The 22,735-nt window shown below is 43.5% G+C and overlaps 1 protein-coding gene across 2 annotated transcripts; it reads right to left on the minus strand.

Moving 5' to 3' along the window:
* Positions 1-4,015: 4,015 nt before the first annotated feature.
* Positions 4,016-17,268, minus strand: TMEM14A (transmembrane protein 14A). Of its 2 annotated transcripts, none has more exons than XM_053603114.1 (5): positions 17,161-17,268; positions 14,195-14,280; positions 8,683-8,784; positions 6,862-6,949; positions 4,016-4,588 (listed from the first exon to the last, which is right to left on the minus strand). In XM_053603114.1, the coding sequence occupies exons 2-5, from the start codon at positions 14,262-14,264 to the stop codon at positions 4,549-4,551; spliced, it is 300 nt and encodes a 99-aa protein (XP_053459089.1). In that variant the 5' UTR covers positions 14,265-14,280; positions 17,161-17,268; the 3' UTR covers positions 4,016-4,548. The 2 variants fall into 2 exon arrangements, with proteins under 2 accessions (XP_053459089.1, XP_053459088.1); XM_053603113.1 differs by having other exon boundaries at positions 17,091-17,234.
* Between the last annotated feature and the right edge of the window lie 5,467 nt (positions 17,269-22,735).

A 22,735-nucleotide genomic window follows, 5' to 3' on the forward strand; every position in this document is an offset into this window, starting at 1 on the left:
CAAGGGCTGGGGTACAGTGGAGCCATCATAGCTCACTGCAATTTTGAACTCCTGGGCTCAAGCAATCCTCTTCGTTCAGCCTCCTGGGTAACTGCATCTACAGGTGCACAACACCATGCCTGGCTAATTTTTTTAAAATTTTGTATAGAGATGGAGCCTGGCCATGTTGCCCACGCTGGTTTCAAACTCCTAGGCTCAAGTGTTCCTTCCACTTCCTCCCAAAATGCTGAAAATTGAAGATGTGAACCACCACTCCTGACCTCTAGTTCCTTTTTTTTTTTTTTTGTAGAGACAGAGTCTCACTTTATGGCCCTCGGTAGAGTGCTGTGGCGTCACACAGCTCATAGCAACCTCCAACTCCTGGGCTTAAGCGATTCTCTTGCCTCAGCCTCCCGAGTAGCTGGGACTACAGGCACCCACCACAACGCCCGGCTATTTTTTGGTTGCAGTTTGGCCGGGGCTGGGTTTGAACCCGCCACCCTCGGTATATGGGGCCGGTGCCTTACCGACTGAGCCACAGGCGCCGCCCTCTAGTTCCTTTTAATATAAGGCAGTTTTAAAGTAGATCTTTCACAGAGCTAGAAATTGTTATAGTGCTTTCATTGGCATGTCATTATGACAAAACCTTGCATGTATTAGAAACTTCGTATTTAAAAACTCTTGACTAGGCTGAGCACAGTGGCTCACACCTGTAATCCTAGCACTCCGGGAGGCCTAGGCAGGAGGATCTCTTTAGCTCAGGAGTTTGAGACCAGCCTGAGCAAGAGCACGAGACCTCATCCCTACCAAAAAATAGAAAAACTAGCCAGGAATGGTGACCCACACCTGTAGTCCCAGCTAGTTGGAAGGCTGAGGCAAGAGGATTGCTTAAGCCCAAGAATTTGAAGTTGCTATGATGCCACAGCACTCTACCCAGGGTGACAGAAAGAGACTCAGATGATAAAAAAAAAAAAAAAAAGAATTTTATACGGTTACATAAAATGCTGTTTTCAAAGATTACATAATAATGCAGAAAAAATTGCTCATGGCAAAAGAAAAATGACTACTTCTCTTATATTGTACAGCAGGATACTACGGAATGTTTGGTTTTATAATGTTGCCACATCTTTATAGATAAGGACTTTTCCATACTTTGTATTACATTATTAGGATATCATTTTCAAAATGGGATCAGTTTGTACAGACTAGGAACATTGTGTGGGACTTGGGGAATATTGCTAACTTGCTTTCTACAAGGGTAGTATCTCTTTGCAACGCTGCACAGTGTATGACAATTGTATTCATCCCCCACCTCCACCAGCTGTAGGGAATATATATTTTAAACACTTTTCCTCATACATAAGAATGTGTCTTGTATTTTATTTTATTTTGCTATTATTACTCACTGATGAATAGTATTCTTTTGCATTTGGGGAATTCAAGATCAGATTTAGTCATATCCCCACCATTAATTCATTTCTCCTGTCTGGAAGCCAGAGGAAGCCTCCACTGGATCAAGAGTCCATTGAGACTGTGGAGAACATACTTAGATTTGAATGAGGCATGTTTCTTACAAACATGAGCACTATAGCAGCTGAGGATTAACAACTGGAATTCTAAGGGACTCAGTAAACATTTCACTCTTCATTTGCAGCAGGGACCATAAAAATACCACAAGGCAAGCTCGGCACCTGTGGCTCAAGCGGCTTAGGTGCCAGCCACATACACCTGAGCTGGCAGGTTCAAATCCAGCCTGGGCCCGCCAAACAACAATGATGGATACAACCAAAAAAAAAAAAAAAAAAAAAAATAGCCAGGCGTTGTGCCAGGCTCCTGTAATCCCAGCTACTTGGGAGGCGGAAGCAGAATTGCTTGAGCCCAGGAGTTGGACGTTGCCATGAGCTGTGATGCCAAGGCACTCTACCCAGGGTGACAGCTTGAGGCTCTGTCTCAAAAAAAAAATACCACAAGGCCATACTAATAAAGTAATTAAATAAAAGCATAAGGAAATAAACTACCTAATACCTGCCTGTAAGCCAGAGACTGCCTTTTCATATACCAATCAATCAGAATCATCCAAACATGATTTCTTCCTCATTCTGCATATTGCCAAAGGGTAAAATCAAAAGTAAGCAACTAGCTGTCAAAGATTTCTTTAAAAAAATAAACAAAAAGGGCGGCGCCTGTGGCTCAAAGGAGTGGGGCGCTGGCCCCATATGCCGGAGGTGGCGAGTTCAAACCCAGCCCCAGCCATAAACTGCAAAAACAAACAAAAAAACTACATTTATGTCACTCACTTCCAACCACCTTTTGGGAAAAGTCCAGAAAATCCATAGCTTCAAACCAGCTTCTCATATTTTCAGGCACTGGAGTATTTCCAGATAAAGTATATATAATATTTCTGCTTTTATTTATTTATTTATTTTTGTGGAGACAGAGTCTCACTTTACTGCCCTCGGTAGAGTGCCGTGGCATCACACGGCTCACAGCAACCTCTAACTCATGGGCTTACGCGATTCTCTTGCCTCAGCCTCCCAAGCAGCTGGGACTACAGGCACCCGCCACAACACCCGGCTATTTTTTTGTTGTTGCAGTTTGGCCGGGGCTGGGTTTGAACCCACCAGCCTCAGCATATGGGGCTGGCGCCCTACTCACTGAGCTACAGGCGCCGCCCGTATATATAATATTTCTATGATCAATTTCACATTTAGTTTCTATTTCAGCATCATAATCACAGTTTGACGCTAAGCTGACTAGTGACAGACCAGTCAGAGCCTGAAGGTTCTTAGTCATCTTTGACAGCCAGCGAACCCGCGCAGCTTTGCAATGACGACAGCTTGTTCCACCCTTGCTTGGGGTGACAACCTCTTTGGCGTCATTAGGTTTTGTGGGAATTTTTTTTCTTTTTAAAGTGGGATTTTTAAAGTATATCTATGAATTTTCTTCTATTTGGTTTAACCAATAGAAGTTTTTTTCCTTCCCTTAATTACTTATCACGGCAAGTTTAACAACTTCCCTGAAGGGTAGCCAACCTACCACCACCACATCAACTTTGCTATTATTTGTTGAGGGCTCAACACGCAACTTCATCTAAAGAAAGGGTTTGGAATTTGATGCCACAGCAAACAGCTAACTCCAGGGCTGCAGACTGGTACCAGTCAGAGGCCTGTTAGGAATAGGTCACACAGGAGGCGAGTGGCAGACAAGCCGGGGAAACTTCATCTGTCTTGGCAGCCACTCCTCATCACTCACATCACGGCCTGAGCTGCTCCCGGTCACATCAGCTGCAGCACTGGATTGTCACGGGAGCCCAAACCCTACTGGAAACTGCGGATACAAGGGGTCCAGGCTGCATGCTCCTGGTGAGAACCTAATGCCTGATGATCTGAGGTGGGGCTGAGGCAGTGGTGCTTGCTCTGGAGAGTGGGTACAAATACAGATTGTCATCAGCAGAGAGGTTTGACTGCACAGAGATGATAATAAATCAATGGCTTGCAGACTCACATCAAAACCCTATCAGTGAGTGGCAGGTGACAAGTAAGCTGCATCTGCATTAAGGTGAGTTATATAATTATTTCATTATTTATTACACTCTAATGACAATAGAAATAAAGTTCACAATAAACGTAATGTGTCTGACTCAACCCCAAACCATGCCCCACCCCTGTTCTGTGGAAAAACTGTCTTCCATGAAACTGGTCTCTGATGCCAAAAAGGCTGGAACCACGGCTCTAAGGCATCTTTCAATCATTTACTTCAATTCCTCCTTGACTGATGTTCAATCTGGGCCCTAAATGTGCCTTGGACATTAAGAGTTATAAACATGCCCAAAAGTGAAGTGGTGATTTGAAATGAAATCATTTTTGTTTCAGAATTATTACTCTTTCAGAGAGACAGAGAGAGTATCTGTTCCTGAGGAAGTACAGCGTGTAGGCTTAAACAACCCTTCTTCCCAACCCTTTCCATTACTAATTGATGTGTAAATATCAAAGATGCTTTGAACATACACAGAAGACACAAAAATAAAAGAAACAGGTTTAAAACAAAATGTCTTTTATTTGAATACTGAATACATTCTAGGACACACAGTGTGCTGGGAATGAAATTTTCTTTAAAGAAAAAAATAACACTGGCAGCAATGCAATTAAAATGGAAAATTATAATTTCTAATACAATACAAACAACAAATAGATATATTAGCGTTCTGTGATGTCCACTTAAGGAATTCCTTTATTTGAAAAACTATAGTTTAATTTAAACTTACTTGAGATGTGAGAATTTGAAATTGTCAAAAAATGCCACATACATTAAAATACACCCAGCAAATGGGAAAGCATATCATGATTAAACATCTTTAATGAAAACAATGCTTGACAAGTTTTTGTTTAAGAAAAAAAAAACAACTCAAACTTATGTTTATATTAGAGGTGACAGTGTTACTTTTGTTTCTAGCATGAAATAAGACATATTGAAAATTCCATATTGAAATTTATCTTTTAGAAACAAAATTATGCCCTGCCCGTTATAAGAGGATGTGACACAGACTTGGTTTGCGGTTCCTCTGGATGCTCAGAGCAGCAACATGACAAGTCTCAGGATCATCATGAGGCTGGATTAAAATAAAAGGCAAAGGCACATGTTCACCTAACCTGCAGTGTGACTGGGCCCTGGCTTCCAGGGCTGTCTCCTAGCTCTACTCCTTAGAGCAGGGTGATCTCATCACCTCTGTATGCTAACTTACCAAGCAGGACTGAATTAGTCGCATAAACATGTTCACTACAGGAATGGGCAAAGTCAGAACTTGCTGTTCTGAAAACCTGGGATGAGAGTTTATAAGAGAAAGTTGTGGAAAGAAACACAAACCTTCAAAAGCCAGTAAAGTAAGACAACTTGGGAAAGTAATCTAGAGCAATTTGGAGGTGCTATTGTTAAAATATTAGCTCCTTTCTACTGACTGGAGTTTTGTCTTCCTGATCAGTAAACCCTACTTCTGATTGTTCCCACCATCAAGTATAATTTTTAGAACAGGGCTTAAGTACGGGTGTGGTGCTTCCTATCTCTAATTCCAGCACTTTGGTAGGCCAAGGAGAGAGAACCGCTTGAGCCCAGGAGTTGAAGACCAGCCTAGGCAGTACAGCGAGTCCACTATCTTTATAGGAAAAATAAAATTAGTCAGGTGTGATGGTGTGCACCTGTAGTCCCAGCTATTTGAGAGGTGGAAGGGATAGGATTAGCTTGATGTGAGGCTGTACAACTGTAGTCCCTGTTACTTGACAGGTGGGGGATGGGATTAGCCTGGTGTGAGGCTGTACACCTGTAGTCCCAGTTACTCGGGAGCCTGAGGCAGAAGAATCACTTGAGTCTGGGAGTTTGAGGCTACAGTGAGCCCACTGTATTCCTGCCTAGGTGACAAAGTAAAGACCTAGTGTCTTTCTTTTTTTAAGCAACAGGATAGAGTTTATTGACAGGGAGAAAGATTGAGAAGCATGATAAGCAAAAGAAGAACAGAACCTTCAGCAGCAAAGGGGGGAATCCAAATGGGAAGCTCCCCTCCATCCACTCCCGTGTCTCTTAATCAATCAACAGAAAAACCAGCATGGCTGGAAAGCAGCCCTTTGTAATCATAGCTCCACCCCCAAAACATAATACATAGTTATTATGTTTGTAGTTACGTACGTAGTTATTTTAGTTACGTATTATGTTTATAATACTAGAAAATTCTATAGAAAGGCAGAAAGAACATTAACACTATTTGTTATGCTGCCACCCAGAGAAAAACACTACTAACAGTTTGAGATATTTCCTTTCTATATGAAACATGTTTTGATCCTGTTTCTACACCTTATGATGTCACTAAGGTTTTCAAATGCCACTAAATAGTTTTTGAAGACATGACGTGTAATGCCTGCTCGATATGACATTATATGGACAAAATTATTTACTAAAACATTTCCTGACTGGTGAATTTTGGGGTTGTTCCTAATCTCTCAGTTTGTGCTTTCCACTAGAAATAAAGTTGCACACAATAATTAAGTAGGGCGGCACCTGTGGCTCAAGGAGTATGGCGCCGGTCCCATATGCGGGAGGTGGCGGGTTCAAACCCAGCCCTGGCCAAAAACCACAAAAAAAAAAAAAAAAAAAAAATTAAGTAAATGAGGTAAAGCCCAAATTAACTACCTCATTGACTGATTTTATATACAATCAATGCTGATGTATATAAAACTGTATATATACAGTTATGATTTAAAAAGAAAAAAAGAAAGTTGCAGTGAACATCAGTCTCGTGACTGCATCTCTTTGCAATAGATTCCAAAAGTGAAGATGTATTTCAGAGCAACTCAGCAGGTTTATGCCTTTCAACATAGAAAAGCAGGTTCCAGAAAGAATTAAAAACGCTGCCTCTAAGTTTTTATTTGGTAATATGCTTATTAAGGATAGTGTTACTAGATCCAATTAAGAGAAATTTGAGGCTCCCCATTTATCTTTTAAAAAATGTGAAATTTCTCTTCCTTAAAACTCAAAATAACTGCATCAGACTGTCACTCTGTCCAACTCTCTAAAAGAGACTGAGTATTGGATTTAAATGAACATGTTATTTCAGGTGGGTGAATCTTAAGGGAAAATGAGGCTGAAGTTCTCTCTTTATTTTGAAAAAGGCGTGTGATCAGACAGCACAGTAGGACTAAGTGAACCTGGTGAGAATGTTTGTGTGTACGTGATACCAAAGACAAATGGAATCCATGATGTTTTAAGGTTTTTATGGTCATGCTTATCATAATGCAAATGATTTTGACCTTTCAAATGAAAGTTAATTTCCACCAATAATTCAGCACTTCAAAATGACAGCAGAGGAAAAGTGTAGATCAAAATAGTTTTTCTTACCTTAAACCGGCAACCAGCCCGGCAGGCATTATTTTCTTGGACCTCTTAAACCTCACACCCATTATGGTGGCCAGGAAGAAAGCTGTAACTGGAAACCAAACATATTCATGAACCAAAGGTTCAAACATGTTACCAATGCTGGCTTATGAAAGAAAAAGGGTATCATTTAAGGCTTTCTAACAGAACCACCTGCATGGATAGGTACTGAGTTGCCATTTTCTTGAAAAGACAAAGTGCTCTATTAAAATACTTTATAAACTACCTTATCAAAATGTTTCTGAGCAAGAAAACATGTTAAAATCCATTCTTGGAGTAACTTCAAACACTCCTTGAAGGCTTCAGACTATGTTGTACTCAACTTTCCTCAGAAATACTAAGCAGTATGTTTGGGTCCTCAGGAGACACTCAATAAACTTTTAATTAACTTAATGTAAAGAAAATAAGCAGTATTTCTTTTAAAAGTAAGATCTGATTAATACAATAACACTAGGAAGAAGGCCGACTGTTTTTTCTTTGTAGCATTCTGTTTTGGAGAACGTAATGTCTGGAGATGAACAGTCTAAGTAATATCATATTCAGAAGCTCACATCAGCCTTTTAGGAGCTGTGCCCATATTAAGGGGGAGTGGGTTTTCTGTAAGAGATTAGGGCATCAGTGTCACAATTTAAGAACAGCTTTCAAAGAAAATTTGTTCATTGATCTAAAAAATAAAATGACAATTAACACCTGAACTACTTAACCGTATGTGAATAAAAAGCCCATATAACCACATCTTGCTGACACACTTTCATCTTTTGATATAATCTCATTGAAAACATCCCTAGCCTCCATGAAAAATAACTAAAGAGAAAAAGCCCACAAAATATCTCCTTCAAATATACAACTGATACAATTTTGTCTTCATTTATATTTTCTTCCATAGCCCAGCATGGCACTTTGAATAATAATCATATCAATCAGAGACAGTGTCCTTGGTGTAGTTCGCTAACCTGTTACTCTTTCTCTCTTGTAACCCTTTACTGTATTTCTTTCAGGAGAGACCAAAGAAAGCCAAGCATTTTTGTGGCTTTAAAGCCAAGCACTTTTGTGGTTTATAAAATGGAAAAAATCTCTGTGCACATTCTCTCATTAAGCTCCCAAGAGCATCAGTCTTGTTTTTCTAGATTAAGGTCCTGCAGAATCTAAACACTGCCTGCAAATTAAATAAAATAATTCGAGGTGATCTCTTTTTACAGCCACATAAAAACTATGCTAAATATGCATTTAGGAGAGTTAATAGAAAATCTTGGAATACTGTGTTTTCTAATCTAATTTAGTTTAGTCTTTCCAGTAACAAGCTTTATATAAATAGTCTTCTGAGTTTGGAAGGCTTGGCAGCAGTACCATTATTTTTGATCAGGTCTGTCCAGAAAGGAAGAAGAGTTGCATTCAGTCTTGACACATGCAGGTGGCTACTTGCCATTTGACCGAATATTTTCTAGCAAACTTAGCATAAGGTATCAAAAAGGCTACCTCCAGGCTTGGTGCCTGTAGCACAGTGGTTACGGCACCAGCCACATACACTGGGGTTGGTGGGTTCGAAACCAGCCCGGTCCAGCTAAACAATGACAACTGCAATAAGAAAATAGCCAGGTGTTGCCTATAGTCCCAGCTACTGGGAAGCTGAAGCAAGAGAATCTCTTAAGCCCAAGAGTTTGAGGTAGCTGTGAGCTGTGACGCCACAGCACTCTACCACGGGCAACATAGTGAGACTCTGTCTCTAAAAAAAGAAAGGCCATCTCCAGTATTTGATTATTTAGCTGGGGGAAATGCCTTACTTACACAGTGACACTTTTATGTCTCGTTTGTCATTGGAGACACGGTAAGCTCCATAGGCAGCCAAAAACCCAACCACAAGACCAGCAATCAAAGATGGAACACCACCTGGAAGGAAAAAAAAAAACATGGGCTCAAGAGAATATCAGAATGAAAGGAATTCATTCTTCCATTACTTCAAGTGTGACTTAGGCAACTTTGAGTATATTCCTACTGGGGCACTGTAACTGGACAAAATCAAATTAAGAATGGGCTTCCTCACTGATGGTTTCTGAGAAATGGCTGCTTCACACTGAAGACTAAATGCAAGGTGGAGGAACAGTGAACGCAAAGCAATGCCGGGATTCGACACCCCTCGGGTGCATAAGAAAACCCGCCTTATAGTAGTGTTTGGACACGGTTTACATTAGCTGACTTCTTTACACCCTTTTGTTGGTCTTCATACTCTTTTTGCCTCCATCTTTTTACTGTGAGGTTGCAATAACGGAAAATAGATGCAAAGGTACTTTTAGCTCCTCTAAGGAAAGAAAGAAGTGCTGTGCAAATGAAGCAATGGTTCTGTCCTGAATTATTAACAAAACTTCAAGCCTCAAGACTTCAGGACTCAAGGACTAATGAAGACTACACAGAGAACGGGGAAGAACCAGGACACTCCCTGCCCCCACCCACCCACCTGCCCACAGCACTGTGTCAAACACCGAGCACTTCAGATGCCCTGGACAAGGCATAGTGTCATGTTGGTGACACTATGACCAAGACATGCACAATCTCTGCTTCACAGACTACCCTATTTAGAATCTACTGGGTTAGAATCCTTGAGGACAGGGTCAAGGTGCCTTTATTTTTTAAATGTCCATAGGACTATCAGATGTGCAGCTAGGGTTAAGAACCACTGCAGCACATGTATGCGTGCACACACACACACACACAGAATACCATCCTGAATGAGAAGCCAGATGGACTACACAAGTCTGGTCCTAATTCTTTTGCTTGCTGGCTGAAGGACTTTGACTAAGTCACTTAGCCTCTCTGGGTTGTATCAGATACAAAACAAACAGGGTCAACACCACAGATGTCATACAAAGGCTTAGGGCCAGTTATGTAGGCTCACACCTGTAATCCCAGCACTTTGGGAGAAGGCGGCAGAAGGACGGCTTGAGGCAAGAAGTTCAAGACCAACCTGGGCAACATAGCAAGATCCTCTCTATAAAAAAAAAAAAATTAGCTGGGCATGGCAATGCATGCCTGTAGTCACAGCTAGTTGGGAGAACTGAGGTGGAAGGATCGCTTGACCCCAGGAATTCAAGGCTGCAGTGAGCTACGACTATGCTACTGCACTCTAGCCTGGGCAACAGAGCGAGACCCTGCCTCCAAAAAGAAAAAATAGAATATTATAGTTGGAAATGATTTATTTTCCTCATCATCTCTCCCAAATCTATTCTTCAAACACAGCAAGATGATCTTTAAAAACACACATCTGGACAGGTCAATCCCCTAATTAAAAACCTTCAGTGCCTCCCGATCCACTTAGGAAAAAAAACCCAGTTTGCTATATTTTGGGAGCCTACATTCACTTCTCTGCATATGCCAACTGTATTCCTCCCAGCTTCCAGACATACCGTTCCTGTGTGGACTGCTCTTCCCTGCGCTGTCCACCTGGCCAAGTGCAGCTCCCCTTCGGACGTCTGCAGGGGCATTGTTTCCTCAGAGACGTCCTCTGACCCACAATTCCGAGAGGGGCCCCCATCACAGTCCTCCATTATTCATGATCACATATTTAGATCCTGTTCATGGATTGAACATCAGTCTCCCCCACTTGCTTGTGGGCTCTGTATTAGTTTGCTTATTGCTCACAGGGCCAGGGACATAAGGAACATGTGATAAATACTGATTTCTTTTTCTTTTTTTGACACCACTGCTGCAGGCCCACAGACCTGGACACCAGAGTGACAAATACTGATTTAATGCATGACTGGGTGCTCCCCTTATGGGTCATGTTCAAGCAGATGTCAGATAAGGATACAGCTAAGGAGAGGAAAGCATTTTCTGAAATGCATGACTAGTTCGCCACTAAGGTGTCTTCTCACCTAGAGATTCTGGGGTCCCGCTTTCTGTGTACAGAAACCCACCCTGAAACCCTGCCACCACCATACAAACACATTTAAGGAAGCTGAGGGAGCAGCAGTGTCTGCACGTGAGTCTGAATGAGATCTGACAGCAAGCAGCAGGCCCAGGGCGGGCTCCCCAGCACACAGGTGGATGAGAACCAGAAAGGTTCCTGGGGGAACTCACCCTGCACGAGGAAGGAGGCAGAACTGTGGACTCTGCCTTACAAGAGAGCCATGGCTGGTGGGAGGGAGCAAAGATCCTGAGAAAAAGGAAGTGCCATAGTGCAGGCTACAAGAAAAGCAGCTCCAAGCCCTTTCCCTGCCCTTCCTGGGATGGGCCATCTGGGTGGGGCACAGCCCTGGTAGGTGAGTTTGCACAGGAGTTGAAAAGTGCCCGAGGGAGCCTCCCTTCAGGTGCTATCATGGTTCTCAGAGTAGGAACAGGCCCACATGTGCTCCTGCCTCTCTGGAGGAACCGTCAAGCACTTCCCTTCAAATGGAGTAGGAAGGGACCAGGTCAGAGTCAGCCTTGGGGAGAAGTCAGAGGCAGAGCGAGCCTCTGGCCGTCTTTGGCTTTGGGCACTTGGTGCTCCTTGGCCTAAGGAGAGCCTCCAAATCATAGTGTCATCCTAGTTGTCCACTTCTCTGGAGACCTATGCAGGAAGAGGGTAAACCCAAGCCAGCCTGGGGCTTGCTCAGCACCCTGTGCCCTGCAACTACACTGCCTCTCTCCTCCATCAAGGAAAAGAACCTCGCCTTCACCCAACTTACATCTGGCAGCTAGTCTAGTTTAGGATTTGGACACATTTGTGTCCTTCAACGAAACACTATTTTCAGGTATTTTTAGAGACAAGGTCTCACTCTGCCACCCAGGCTGGAGGGCAGTGGCACAATCATAGCTCACTGCAGCCTTGAACTCCTGGGCTCAAGCAATCCTCCCAGCCCAGCTTCCCAAGTAGCTGAGCCTACAGGTGCTTGCCATCAGGACCGATAATTTTTTTTTAGTAGAGGTGAAGATTCACTATGTTACCCAGGCTGGCCTCAAGTGATCCTCCCACCTCAGGCTCCCAAAGTGCTGGGATTATAAACGTGAGCCACGGTGCCCAAACACCATTTTGGCACCACATCTTTTACCTACCTGAAATTATTCTCAATAACTGTCCCTTAGAAGGGTCTCCTGACCTAGCTGCATGGGACTTCTGCCTAGGCAAACTCTAAATGAAAAGAGAAGAATTGACTCACTTCCACACAAACATTCTAAGACATCTGGGCCACAAGCAACTTAGAATACAATAAAACTAGAGAATCAAACTATTAGAGAAAAAGGCATTTTGCTTCACTGGCCCATATACCTCCCCACTGGCAAGGAAGCCATGGCAGAAGCAACCGGAATATTTAAACTTTTTTTCTATGCCAGGCACTATATAAAATGAATTACATGCATTATTTTATTTAATCCTAACAGATTAATTTCCAGGTGGTCCAGAAGTCATGACTAGAATTCAGGAATGCTCGATTCTGTGGCCTATGCTTTTAAGCCACATTATACTACAAGAGTGAGCTTCCCTATGAACACGTAATACCCTCATGGGCTGGCTCTTGTGGGTTGGGCAAGAAGCCCCTGAATTTAGAGACCTTACAGCTAACATAACTTCATTTGTTTTCAGCAGCTGGTGAAATCTGAAGAGATTTGGATTAGAATAATTAATACCTCCCACCCCAACACACACACACACTCACTCTCTTCTTAAAAATGTCTGGGCCCGGGCGGCGCCTGTGGCTCAGTCGGTAAGGCGCTGGCCCCATATACCGAGGGTGGCGGGTTCAAGCCCAGCCCCGGCCAAACTGCAACCAAAAAATAGCTGGGCGTTGTGGCGGGCGCCTGTAGTCCCAGCTACTCGGGAGGCTGAGGCAAGAGAATCGCTGAAGCCCAGGAGTTGGAGGTTGCTGTGAGCTGTGTGAGGTCACAGCACTCTACCGAGGGCCATAAAGTGAGACTCTGTCTCTACAAAAAAAAAAAAAAAAATGTCTGGGCCCACATGTTCTTTCCTATTCTGTAACAGAAGTTATTTAGACATTGTCTTTGACAATGAAAAAAAATTTTTTCATAACAATTCCATCGGGATTTTAAACCGAATTCTCTCAAAAGTAATATGCATAGTCTGGTTTCTCTTCAGATCGTGTAAATCTTTCACCTTTTACTCAAGTAGATTATGAAACCTCAACTTCTGAGTCGTCGTTTAACAGGTCTTATTTTGTAACCATTTTTTCCCTTCCAACACATACCCACAATGATACATACATTAAGACAGAAAAAACAAAAATCTAAAGTGAATTACAAAACAAAATAAAGTGAATTACAGGTTTTAAGGCCTCTTAAAAGATCATCTGTTCTAACCTGCCAGCCCTCAATTACTAGAGAGAATTGTGCTTTTTCGTCTTTGACTTTTTAGCAATCTTTAAAGAAGAGAGCCAACTGATAACTGTGTAGACCTCACTTTTTCACTCAAATTCAAGTCCACCAATGTCACAAATACAACAGCCTTTGAAATAAAACTTCATTTAAAAAATCTCATTAAAATAAAAAACAACTAGGACACCCTGACTATAACTGACACTACCTTAAAACAAAGCAAAATATAAATTTTTTTTTTTTTAGACAGAGCCTCAAGCTGTCGCCCTGGTTAGAGTGCTATGGCATCATTGTTCACAGCAACCTCAAACTCCTGGGCTTGAGTGAGTCTCCTGTCTCTGCCTCCCAAGTAGCTGGGACTACAGGCACCCGCCACAACGCCCAGCTATTTTTTGGTTGTAGCCGTCACTGTTGTTTGGCGGGCCCGGGCTGGATTCGAACCCGCCAGCTCAGGTGTATGTGGCTGGTGCCTTAGCCGCTTGAGCCACAGGCATCGAGCCGCAAAATGTGAAATTTTGACCTTTCCTTCTTCTCCCCCAAAACCCTTTATCACTCAGTTGGTTCCCTCCCATCCCTCTCCGACAGAGATAAAGACAACTTTGGATATTATATCTAAGTATTTAACAAATTTTCCTCTGCAACACACAGTATCAATGTAACTTAGTTTTTTGGTACCATGATTATATAAACAAAAAAATCCTTATTCAATAAGCAGTTGACCCTAAGACAGGTTAAATCAATTATGCAATGATAATGACAGGTGAAGTCAAGAGTTTTGTGGCAAAGAGAGGCCAGAAGCCCCAGGTTGGAAGGCTCTGCCATGCCCAGCCCTGTGTTACCCCTCCCTCCATGAGCCCCTTCCACAACAGGCTGGAAGCCAGCCACCTCACAGCCATCTTCAGCTTCTTGTGCTACTTAACCAACTCTCAGATGACCATAGCACAGCCACCAACCCTCCATCACTAAGTCCCTTTGATGAAATTAGGTTCAGGCTTACCTCTCCGTTTATATCCCAAAATGCTTCCAAATGTCACGAGGGCTGCATAACCAAAACCGACCAGGTCCATTGGCAAGGTTGCGGTTCTAAGGCAAGGGGGAAAGGACAAATTGCATGAAGTATGAGTTTGGGGGAGCACATGCATATAAAAATTACACATACCTCACAGAATTACCGAAGTCTCTCCAAGTCTACTAAAGAAAGGAAGGTTTGATGGTCACCTCCTCCAATACTCAACCGCTGTCTCTTTCCTCACCACTCCCAGGCACACTCAGGGGTACCTGAAGGTGATTCTCCTCTGCCTGTCTTCAAGACCTGCCTTATAGATTTTTTTTTTTTATTGTTGGGGATTCATTGAGGGTACAATAAGCCAGGTTACACTGATTGCAATTGTTAGGTAAAGTCCCTCTTGCAATCATGTCTTGCCCCCATAAAGTGTGACACACACCAAGGCCCCACCCCCTTCCCTCCTTCCCTCTTTGTTTCTCCCCCATAACCTTAATTGTCATTAATTGTCCTCATATCAAAATTGAGTACATAGGATTCATGCTTCTCCATTCTTGTGATGCTTTACTAAGAATAATGTCTTCCACTTCCATCCAGGTTAATACGAAGGATGTAAAGTCTCCATTTTTTTTAATGGCTGAATAGTATTCCATGGTATACATATACCACAGCTTGTTAATCCATTCCTGGGTTGGTGGGCATTTAGGCTGTTTCCACATTTTGGCGATTGTAAATTGAGCTGCAATAAACAGTCTAGTACAAGTGTCCTTACGATAAAAGGATTTTTTTCCTTCTGGGTAGATGCCCAGTAATGGGATTGCAGGATCAAATGGGAAGGACCTGCCTTATAGATTTTTAGCTGTTTCTTTTTACTTCCACAAATAAAACGTCTGCTATGGCCAGCCAGGGCATCTATGGTTCAGGCAATTAAAGGATCATACCATAATAGTACAGCTTTACATTTAATTGCATCTAATGACCATTTATTGAGCATCTTTGTGCAAGGCAGCAGTGATGGGAAGCCCTAAGACACGGCCTTGTTCCTCCAGCACAGCAGTAGGAAGAGATGCACACATAAACCCTAAGAGAAGAGGTGCAGGAACCATAATAAGGAGTGGCACTGGACAAGGCTTGGGAGCCTCAGGAGAGCTCCCTCCTAGCTGGGACCCTGGGGGGTGGACAGGAGTAAGCCAAGTGAAGAAGGTGGCGAGAAAGGGTCTTCCTGGCAGAAGGGAGAACATATGCAAGGCCCCAGTGGCATGAGAAAGCATGGCATGTTCCATGACAAGTGCTAGGGGGTTGTGAAAAGAGAGGGGGCTGGTGAGAAAGCCAGGCTGTACACCCAGGTAAGTTCTGCAAAAGGAATCTGGCTTCTGTCCTAAGGGCAGTGAGGGAGCTGTGAAGTAAGCCTCACAATCAGATTTCTATTCCGGCACCTGCTTCCTGGCTGCACAGTTGCAGAAACTAAGCAAGAGCTTAGTTGATGATGGTAGGCTGTCCTGGAGAAATAGCAATGAGAGTAGAGAGAAGGTGGTTGGATTTGAGAGATTCAGGAGGTACAATCTAGAAAAGCAGGGATGAGTCAGAGCTGACTCACCCCTTGGTCTCTGGCTTGGACCATTAGTAGAGGCAGGGGGTAGAGAAGCCATATGCCCTGAGACAGGGGACACCAGAGCAGCAGCCGGTATGTGGTGAGGGAAGAGGGAGGGGGCTGGGAATAATGGGACCCACCTGGAATGGATCGGTCTGCGATGCCTGCCAAACAGTTAGGAAAACACCCTTACATAAAGATCAGGTATTAATTTGGAAGCCTATCTTCTCCAGGTGGTGTGAAAGGCTTACACCTAGCTCCATAACCCTCTTAGGGACCCATCCCCTTTCACTTGGTATAGAGCTACTTAAGTTAGGATTCTCTCTCCTCTCAGCCAGTCAAGCTCCTTGAGGGCAAACCCACATTCAATCATCTTTGTTATCCTTAGAGCACCAAAACCCTACCCTGCACAAGGCAGATGCTTGGAAAATTCTCGAAAAAAATGAGTTAGGGAGTGAACAGCTTCTGACTTAAGACATTCTATAAAGGGTAGAGGAAATAAATAGGCAACCCCTTAATCTCCTTAGTGAACTGACCTTTGTTCTAAGGAGGAAAACAAATTTACTCCCAAAATTTTCAGGTTTCTATTCTCACAGAGAAATTCCAAACAAAAAGCAATTAACCCTCTTGCTCCTTTTCCAGGGCAGGGCCAATTGGTCAGGCCAGAAGCACAACATTAAAACCAGAGGCTGAGTTAACACCGAAGGTGGCGTGGGAGACTACTGCATCAATATTCTCATCACAAACGCGATGCTCAAGGCTTGGAATGCCCAGAAAGCATCCTGGTGCAATGCAACAAAATGATTTAGTGCACTGCGCACAGAATTATGCAACGCGTTCCTGCCTTCACGCCAGCCCCAAGACCTCCAAAATTTAGGTAACTCATTAAGGAATTTTTCGTAAACTATTATGTAAAAGGCATTTCAACATGTTAAAACAATATGAGGTCTTTGGGGGCACGATAAGAACCTTTTCGAGTGAAGCTTAGATGGTGCTGGGAAGGGTGAAATCTCGCCAAGCATTTACCGCACGCCTCCACCACCATCATTACGCCAGCTCCAGGAAGGCAGGAGGCAGGACAGGTGGGAGAAGGCAGAATTTCCTAGAAGGAAGAGAAATATGGTCCCTGGGAAGACAGACCGACCATCCCCTGCAAAGTCTCCTCAAGGTCCTCTGTATTACTAACTGCTGCATCGGGATCTGGGGGAAGGGGACGCCCATTCAGCAAAGCCCCTTTTACTTCCGCGCCTCTGCAAAAATCTTCACGGCAGGAAGATCACTGCGGAATGCACAGCTCACCTGCGGCCCCGAGCCCTTGCCGCAGCTGAAAGGAGAGACGTTGGGGACCAACTGAGGGGAAGCGAGATACCTAGAGTCCGGAAGCCGTCCATGCGCCAGCGCCGCCCCCTCAGCACCCCTCCAGGCCGCGCCTTCCCGGCCGCACGCATGCGCGTCGTGCAGCCCTCGCCTCCGCCCCGCCCCGCCCGCGGGCCCGAGACCGGCTGCCAGGCGGCTGCGCCAGGAGCGCCAGTGCCGCCGCACCCCAGTGGCAGCCGCCCGATGCTTGCCTCGTCCGTCTCGTCTTAGGCCCTGTCCTGCAACCTGGGTCTGCTGCCTTTCTGCTCCGAGTGGACCTCTCTGGCGCTCGCAGCGGGCGTGCCTTTGTGTTGCAAGGATCCCAGAAGGCCAAAAGATTACAGTGAAACTCAGTCATTAGTCGCGGGTCATTTGTGGGACCTCTGCGGCAAACCAGGCGTGGAGGGAAAGAAGGGTCAGAGAGGTGAGATGATTTACTTGTCCACGGTGAGAATCCAAGGTTGTCTGGTTTAGCTCTACCACCTTTCATTACTCTATCTATGGGGTCATCTAGATGTGGTTGGGAGATGAGGAGGCTGGTTTTATAGCTCAGGTCCAGGATTAGCTAGGTTTAGAAGTCTAAGGGGAAAGGTATAGAATCCCAGAGGTGGCAATCACTTCAAATTGTATCTAGTCCAGGGCAATCTGAACCTTAAATTGACTTGAAATTTTACCTCCCCTCAGGATTTCTTATCTCACCCTTTTGCCATCTTGGCTGAATACAGTAACTCCAACCCTCTTCCTTATATGACAGACTTTCAGAGATTTAAAGGTTGTCATCTAGGCGTCAAATGGCTCTAGAAATTTTATGGTGCTGAGAATAGCAGAATTCCTCAGAATTAAAAAAGAAATCAAGAATAAAAAATTAAACTTTGTGAAGTTTGTTTGCTAACTCTATTCCTTGTGCATAAACTTGCTTCAGGAAAGTAATGTATCTAACCCATGAGAAGTCAAAATTGGTCCTAGGGAGTTAAGATTTCTGAAGATTGACGGAAGAGCTGATGGCAAGGCTCTAAGATGCAGATAGTAGTGGTAGTATCCCAAAGTTTGGTTCTGAGTTCTCAGAGCTCTGCTTTCCATTCCCTCCTCTGTCCATCTCCTCAGACTCCCAGAACACTTTCCTAGTTGGAATAAAACTAAAACACTCTTGGAATACCTCGGTATCTTCAACTGATGTGACTTGGGCAAATAACTTCTCCCTTAACGTTAATGCCTGCATTTAAGATGTGGCTCATGGGCGGCGCCTGTGGCTCAGTCGGTAGGGCGCCAGCCCCATATACCGAGGGCGGCGGGTTCAAACCCAGCCCCGGCTGAATTGCAACCAAAAAAAATAGCCGGGCGTTGTGGCCGGCGCCTGTAGTCCTAGCTACTCGGGAGACTGAGGCAAGAGAATCACTTAAGCCCAGGAGTTGGAGGTTGCTGTGAGCTGTGTGATGCCATGGCACTCTACCCAGGGCCATAAAGTTAGACTCTGTCTCTACAAAAAAAAAAAAAGAATAAGATGTGGCTCAGACTAGTGGCTGAGATCCCTTGCATCCTGTCACTAAAGTGTATGAAGCTGGAAACAACCTCATGATATTCCTACTCATTTTTCCTGAACTTAAAAGAATAGCTTTGTATATTATAGGAATTCCATATCCTCACAATCGTGGGAAAAGGACGGTTCTTAGGCAGACACCCCACTGCCTTGCCAGCTCAGGCTGCCAGCTGCTGCCTACTCTAGCTAATGGTAAAGTCTGCAGCACAGGTGAGGCAAAGCCTATTTTTCTCTAAGTATTAGTGTAGCTTTCTATTCATAATCCACAGCAGAAACACTTAACTTCTGATGGACATTGGCTCCTATGGCAGTGTGGAGAAATGCACAGAATAAAACATATAGGACTTCAAAGGAAGCCAATGTTATTGAATGCAGTTATCAAATCATTAAACATTTAAATCTGTGATAAAAGAGATGTGCTTCTATATTAACATATTAAAGATAAGATCGAGAGGTGGGTCTAATTATTACTGTAATTCCAAAGTAGTGCTACACATAAGCAGTATTTCAAGGTATCTATAACACACAAGTATCTGTGATTCCCAGTGATGTGAGAGCAGCACAGTAGCTCAAGGTAGTTGCCGAAAGAATTGAAAAGAACAAGTAAAAGTTTTAGTAAGAGAAGAAAGTTTATTAATAACTTGCACAGCAAGCTGGCCCTTGCAGGCTCTGGGGAAAGTGCAGTAATTTGTACACAACTTTCAGGAGTATCAGCTGCTTCTTGGAAGCCTCTCAGGATCTTAATTAACTCTGCCCTCAAAACCACCCACCTGCACACCTGCAATATCTTAATCAGCCACATCCCCATAAAAGTCCAGGTCAGTCTGACCAGACCCATCAGAAATAGCCTAACTGCATCCATCATCTGCCTTGCTCACATCTACTAATGGCCTAACAATGACAGAGAAACAGATACTAACACTCATACTGCGGTGGGGTTTTGTATATTTTTCTAATGGAAACAAATGCTAAATTTCAGTTAGAGGTCAGTGAGAATAAAAATTTCTTTTTCCCAGCCAACCTCTCAGATACTCTGATTTCTATCCTAAGGTCCTTTGGATCTGTAGTTCTCAAATTAAGAACTCCCAGTCTTTATAATACAAGTTTGTGTAGGGTGTATGTAGGTGGAAGTGGAGAAAGGGAGGCAAGGTCAAGAGCCTGACCGACAAACTGGCTGCCCAGGTAGGACCTCATGGGATGTTTATACCCCACTAAGCGCTCTGCAGATCCACCGCGGCCTCACTTTCAAATCAGTTTGTCTCATTTCCTCCAGGTTCATCCTGGCTTTTGGGAGATTGATTCATACAAACTAAAGTCATAGGGGACTTAACTGATTTTATTTAATCCCACTTTAGATTCTTGATTTCTCTTTCCTTTCAGATCCAATGTGGCTACTTAACATTTAGGACTCTGCTTGTCAGTAAAAAAAAAATGTTTTTGAATGAGTATACCAATATATGCAAATCATTTATTTAGAAATGTCCTGTTTAACATGGCTGACCTTTTCTGGTGACATATTTTTTAGTTCCAAAGCACTCTTATTTCCAGAAAATGAAGCATTCTTCCATTGCATGAGTTTTTGTTCCAACCCATACATAACATTGAACAACTCAGGTGTAGTTAGTCCATCCTTGCCCAGGCTCCTTCTGGCTTTATCAAAGATCATCAAACGGTTTTGGAGAAAGATACATTTATCTTTTACTGGACTCCTTTTCTCCATTCTTGCCCTCAGTATACTCTACTTCCAAATCAAAGGAAGACATTCTTCTTTTCCTAAACTATGTAGTATTATGGCAAGCCAACATTTTAGCATCTTCCTATGGCTGGCAGCAATGACAGCCATCTTCTGGGCACATATCTAAAGAGGCTATCACCTTCCATTTCTATGAAGTCAAAAATCTCATTAGGTGCTTCCATACATTTTGAGGACATTGAAAAGTAATGAAAAATTTGCATTATGGACGTCTGAATTTACATTTAAGCAAATCACATCGTATTTTTATTTTATTTATTTTTTGAGATAGAGTCTTACTTTGTCACCCTTGGCAGAGTGCTGTGGCATCATAGCTCACAGCAATCTCTAACTCTTGGGCTCAAGACAGTCTCTTGCCTCAGCCTCCCAAGTAGCTGGGACTACAGGCACCTGCCACAATGCCTAGCTATTTTTTTAGATGCGGGGTCTCGCTCTGTGAGCTTAGGCAATCCACCCACCTCAGCCTCCCAGAGTGCATGAGCCACTGCCCTGGCCCAAATCCCCTTTTAGCAGTGTTGTATGTAAGATAAGACAATGAACACGTAATATCTTTTCCTTTTTTTTTTCGTTAAGTTTATAGACTGAATGGAATTTACTAAACATTGTATCTGCACTGTTCTGCGTGTATGCAAACAGGTGAGCTAACTCTAGTTTGTGTTTATATAAAATATAAAAAATGTTTTGTTTTATGATATCAGCAGTTTCATACTGAAATAAATCAAGATTTTCTTTTTGAGGGGTCTCACTCTTACTTAAGCTGGTCTCAAACTCCTGAGCTCAAGTAATTCCACCCACCTCAGCCTCTCAAAGCCACTGTGCCTCGCCAAAACATTGATTTTCCCGTCAAAATACCTAACTGCTAGAGGAAACATATTTTGTTGCCATGGGTCTGGCACATCACTTGAAGGGGATACACGGTAGAAAACATGACTGTTGGTGAGACGTGACAGACTCAGCTCTACACTGTAAGAGGTAACAGATGAGTTTGTATGATAACTCATACAATAATTGCCCCTTTTGTTTGCCCACACCATATTTTAGTTGCAACTCCTAAATCAGGAAACGTAACTTTACTCAGCTTCACAGAGCAAGCAAGGGAGCGAAACAACAATGCGTGTTTGTTCACTAACTGTATGCCCAAGCTAATTTAGCAGCTGCTATTTTTGACTGAACAAATGAAAATACGTGGGGCCGTGGGCGGCGCCTGTGGCTCAGTCGGTAAGGAGCCGGCCCCATATACCGAGGGTGGTGGGTTCAAACCCGGCCCTAGCCAAACTGCAACCAAAAAATGGCCAGGCGTTGTGGCGGGCGCCTGTAGTCCCAGCTGCTCGGGAGGCTGAGGCAGGAGAATCGTTTGGGCCCAGGAGTTGGAGGTTGCTGTGAGCTGTGTGAGGCCACGGCACTCTACCGAGGGCCATAAAGTGAGACTCTGTCTCTACAAAAAAAAAAAAAAAAAAAGAAAGAAAATATGTGGGGCCGTGTCTGTGGCTCAGTGAGTAGGGCGCAGGCCCCATATACTGGGGGTGGCAGGTTTGAACCCGGCCCCGGCCAAACTGCAACAAAAAAATAGCAGGGGGTTGTGGCAGGCGCCTGCAGTCCCAGCTACTCTGGAGGCTGAGGCAAGAGAATCGCCTAAGCCCAGGAGTTGGAGGTTGCTGTGAGCTGTGGTGCCACAGCACTCTACCGAGGGTGATAAAGTTTCCTTCCTTCCTTTCTTTCTAAAAAGAAAGAAAGGAAGGAAGAAAATACTTTTGATTGGGTTAGAAGCATTCATCTGTCCCATCCTGCACTTGCGAGATCTGGTCTGTCACATTTCCTTTCCTACACACCCAATCCCAAATTATTTTGTGCATATTATGCAGTATGCTCTGTTTTGGTTATTTATCTCCTTAATCCAGTTGTATGTGTCCTTAAAATAACGCAGTCACTTAGGCATCTCTTTTGGTTATGGCGGTCATAGTTATGTTGTATTATCATTTTCATTTGCATTATGGCCTCTTAGTAAATGTGGCCCCAATAGTCACAATGTTAAAAAACTAAACCCACACTATCTCGATACAAAGCACAACATTTAATCTACAGGCAAAGATGAACTCTTAATATTCCTGGTAAATGCGGAAGTCACATCACTTTGAACAAGGTAATAATAGATTGACAACCTTTACTGTGAACTGCAAGTTACAGTTGCCAACTTTGGAGGTCGGGGGGGAAAAAGTGGTAGTGTTAGACACGTGGCAACAAGACCTCTTACAAGGAAGCCACGTAGGTCTTATAAGCAAGATAGGAATCTAGGAAGAG

The sequence above is a fragment of the Nycticebus coucang genome, chromosome 9 (genome assembly GCF_027406575.1).
Source record: "Nycticebus coucang isolate mNycCou1 chromosome 9, mNycCou1.pri, whole genome shotgun sequence".
Classification (NCBI taxonomy): Eukaryota; Metazoa; Chordata; class Mammalia; order Primates; family Lorisidae; genus Nycticebus; species Nycticebus coucang.

Excerpts from the sequence above, each read along its gene's own strand:
- TMEM14A (XM_053603113.1), bottom strand. The coding sequence starts at position 17,182 with ATGGACGGCTTCCGGACTCTAGGTATCTCGCTTCCCCTCAGTTGGTCC. Across the intron at positions 14,281-17,090 it reads GCAAGGGCTCGGGGCCGCAG|AACCGCAACCTTGCCAATGG; the intron begins GTGAGCTGTGCA and ends CCCTTGCCTTAG. Across the intron at positions 8,785-14,194 it reads TTTGGGATATAAACGGAGAG|GTGGTGTTCCATCTTTGATT; the intron begins GTAAGCCTGAAC and ends TTTTCCTTCCAG.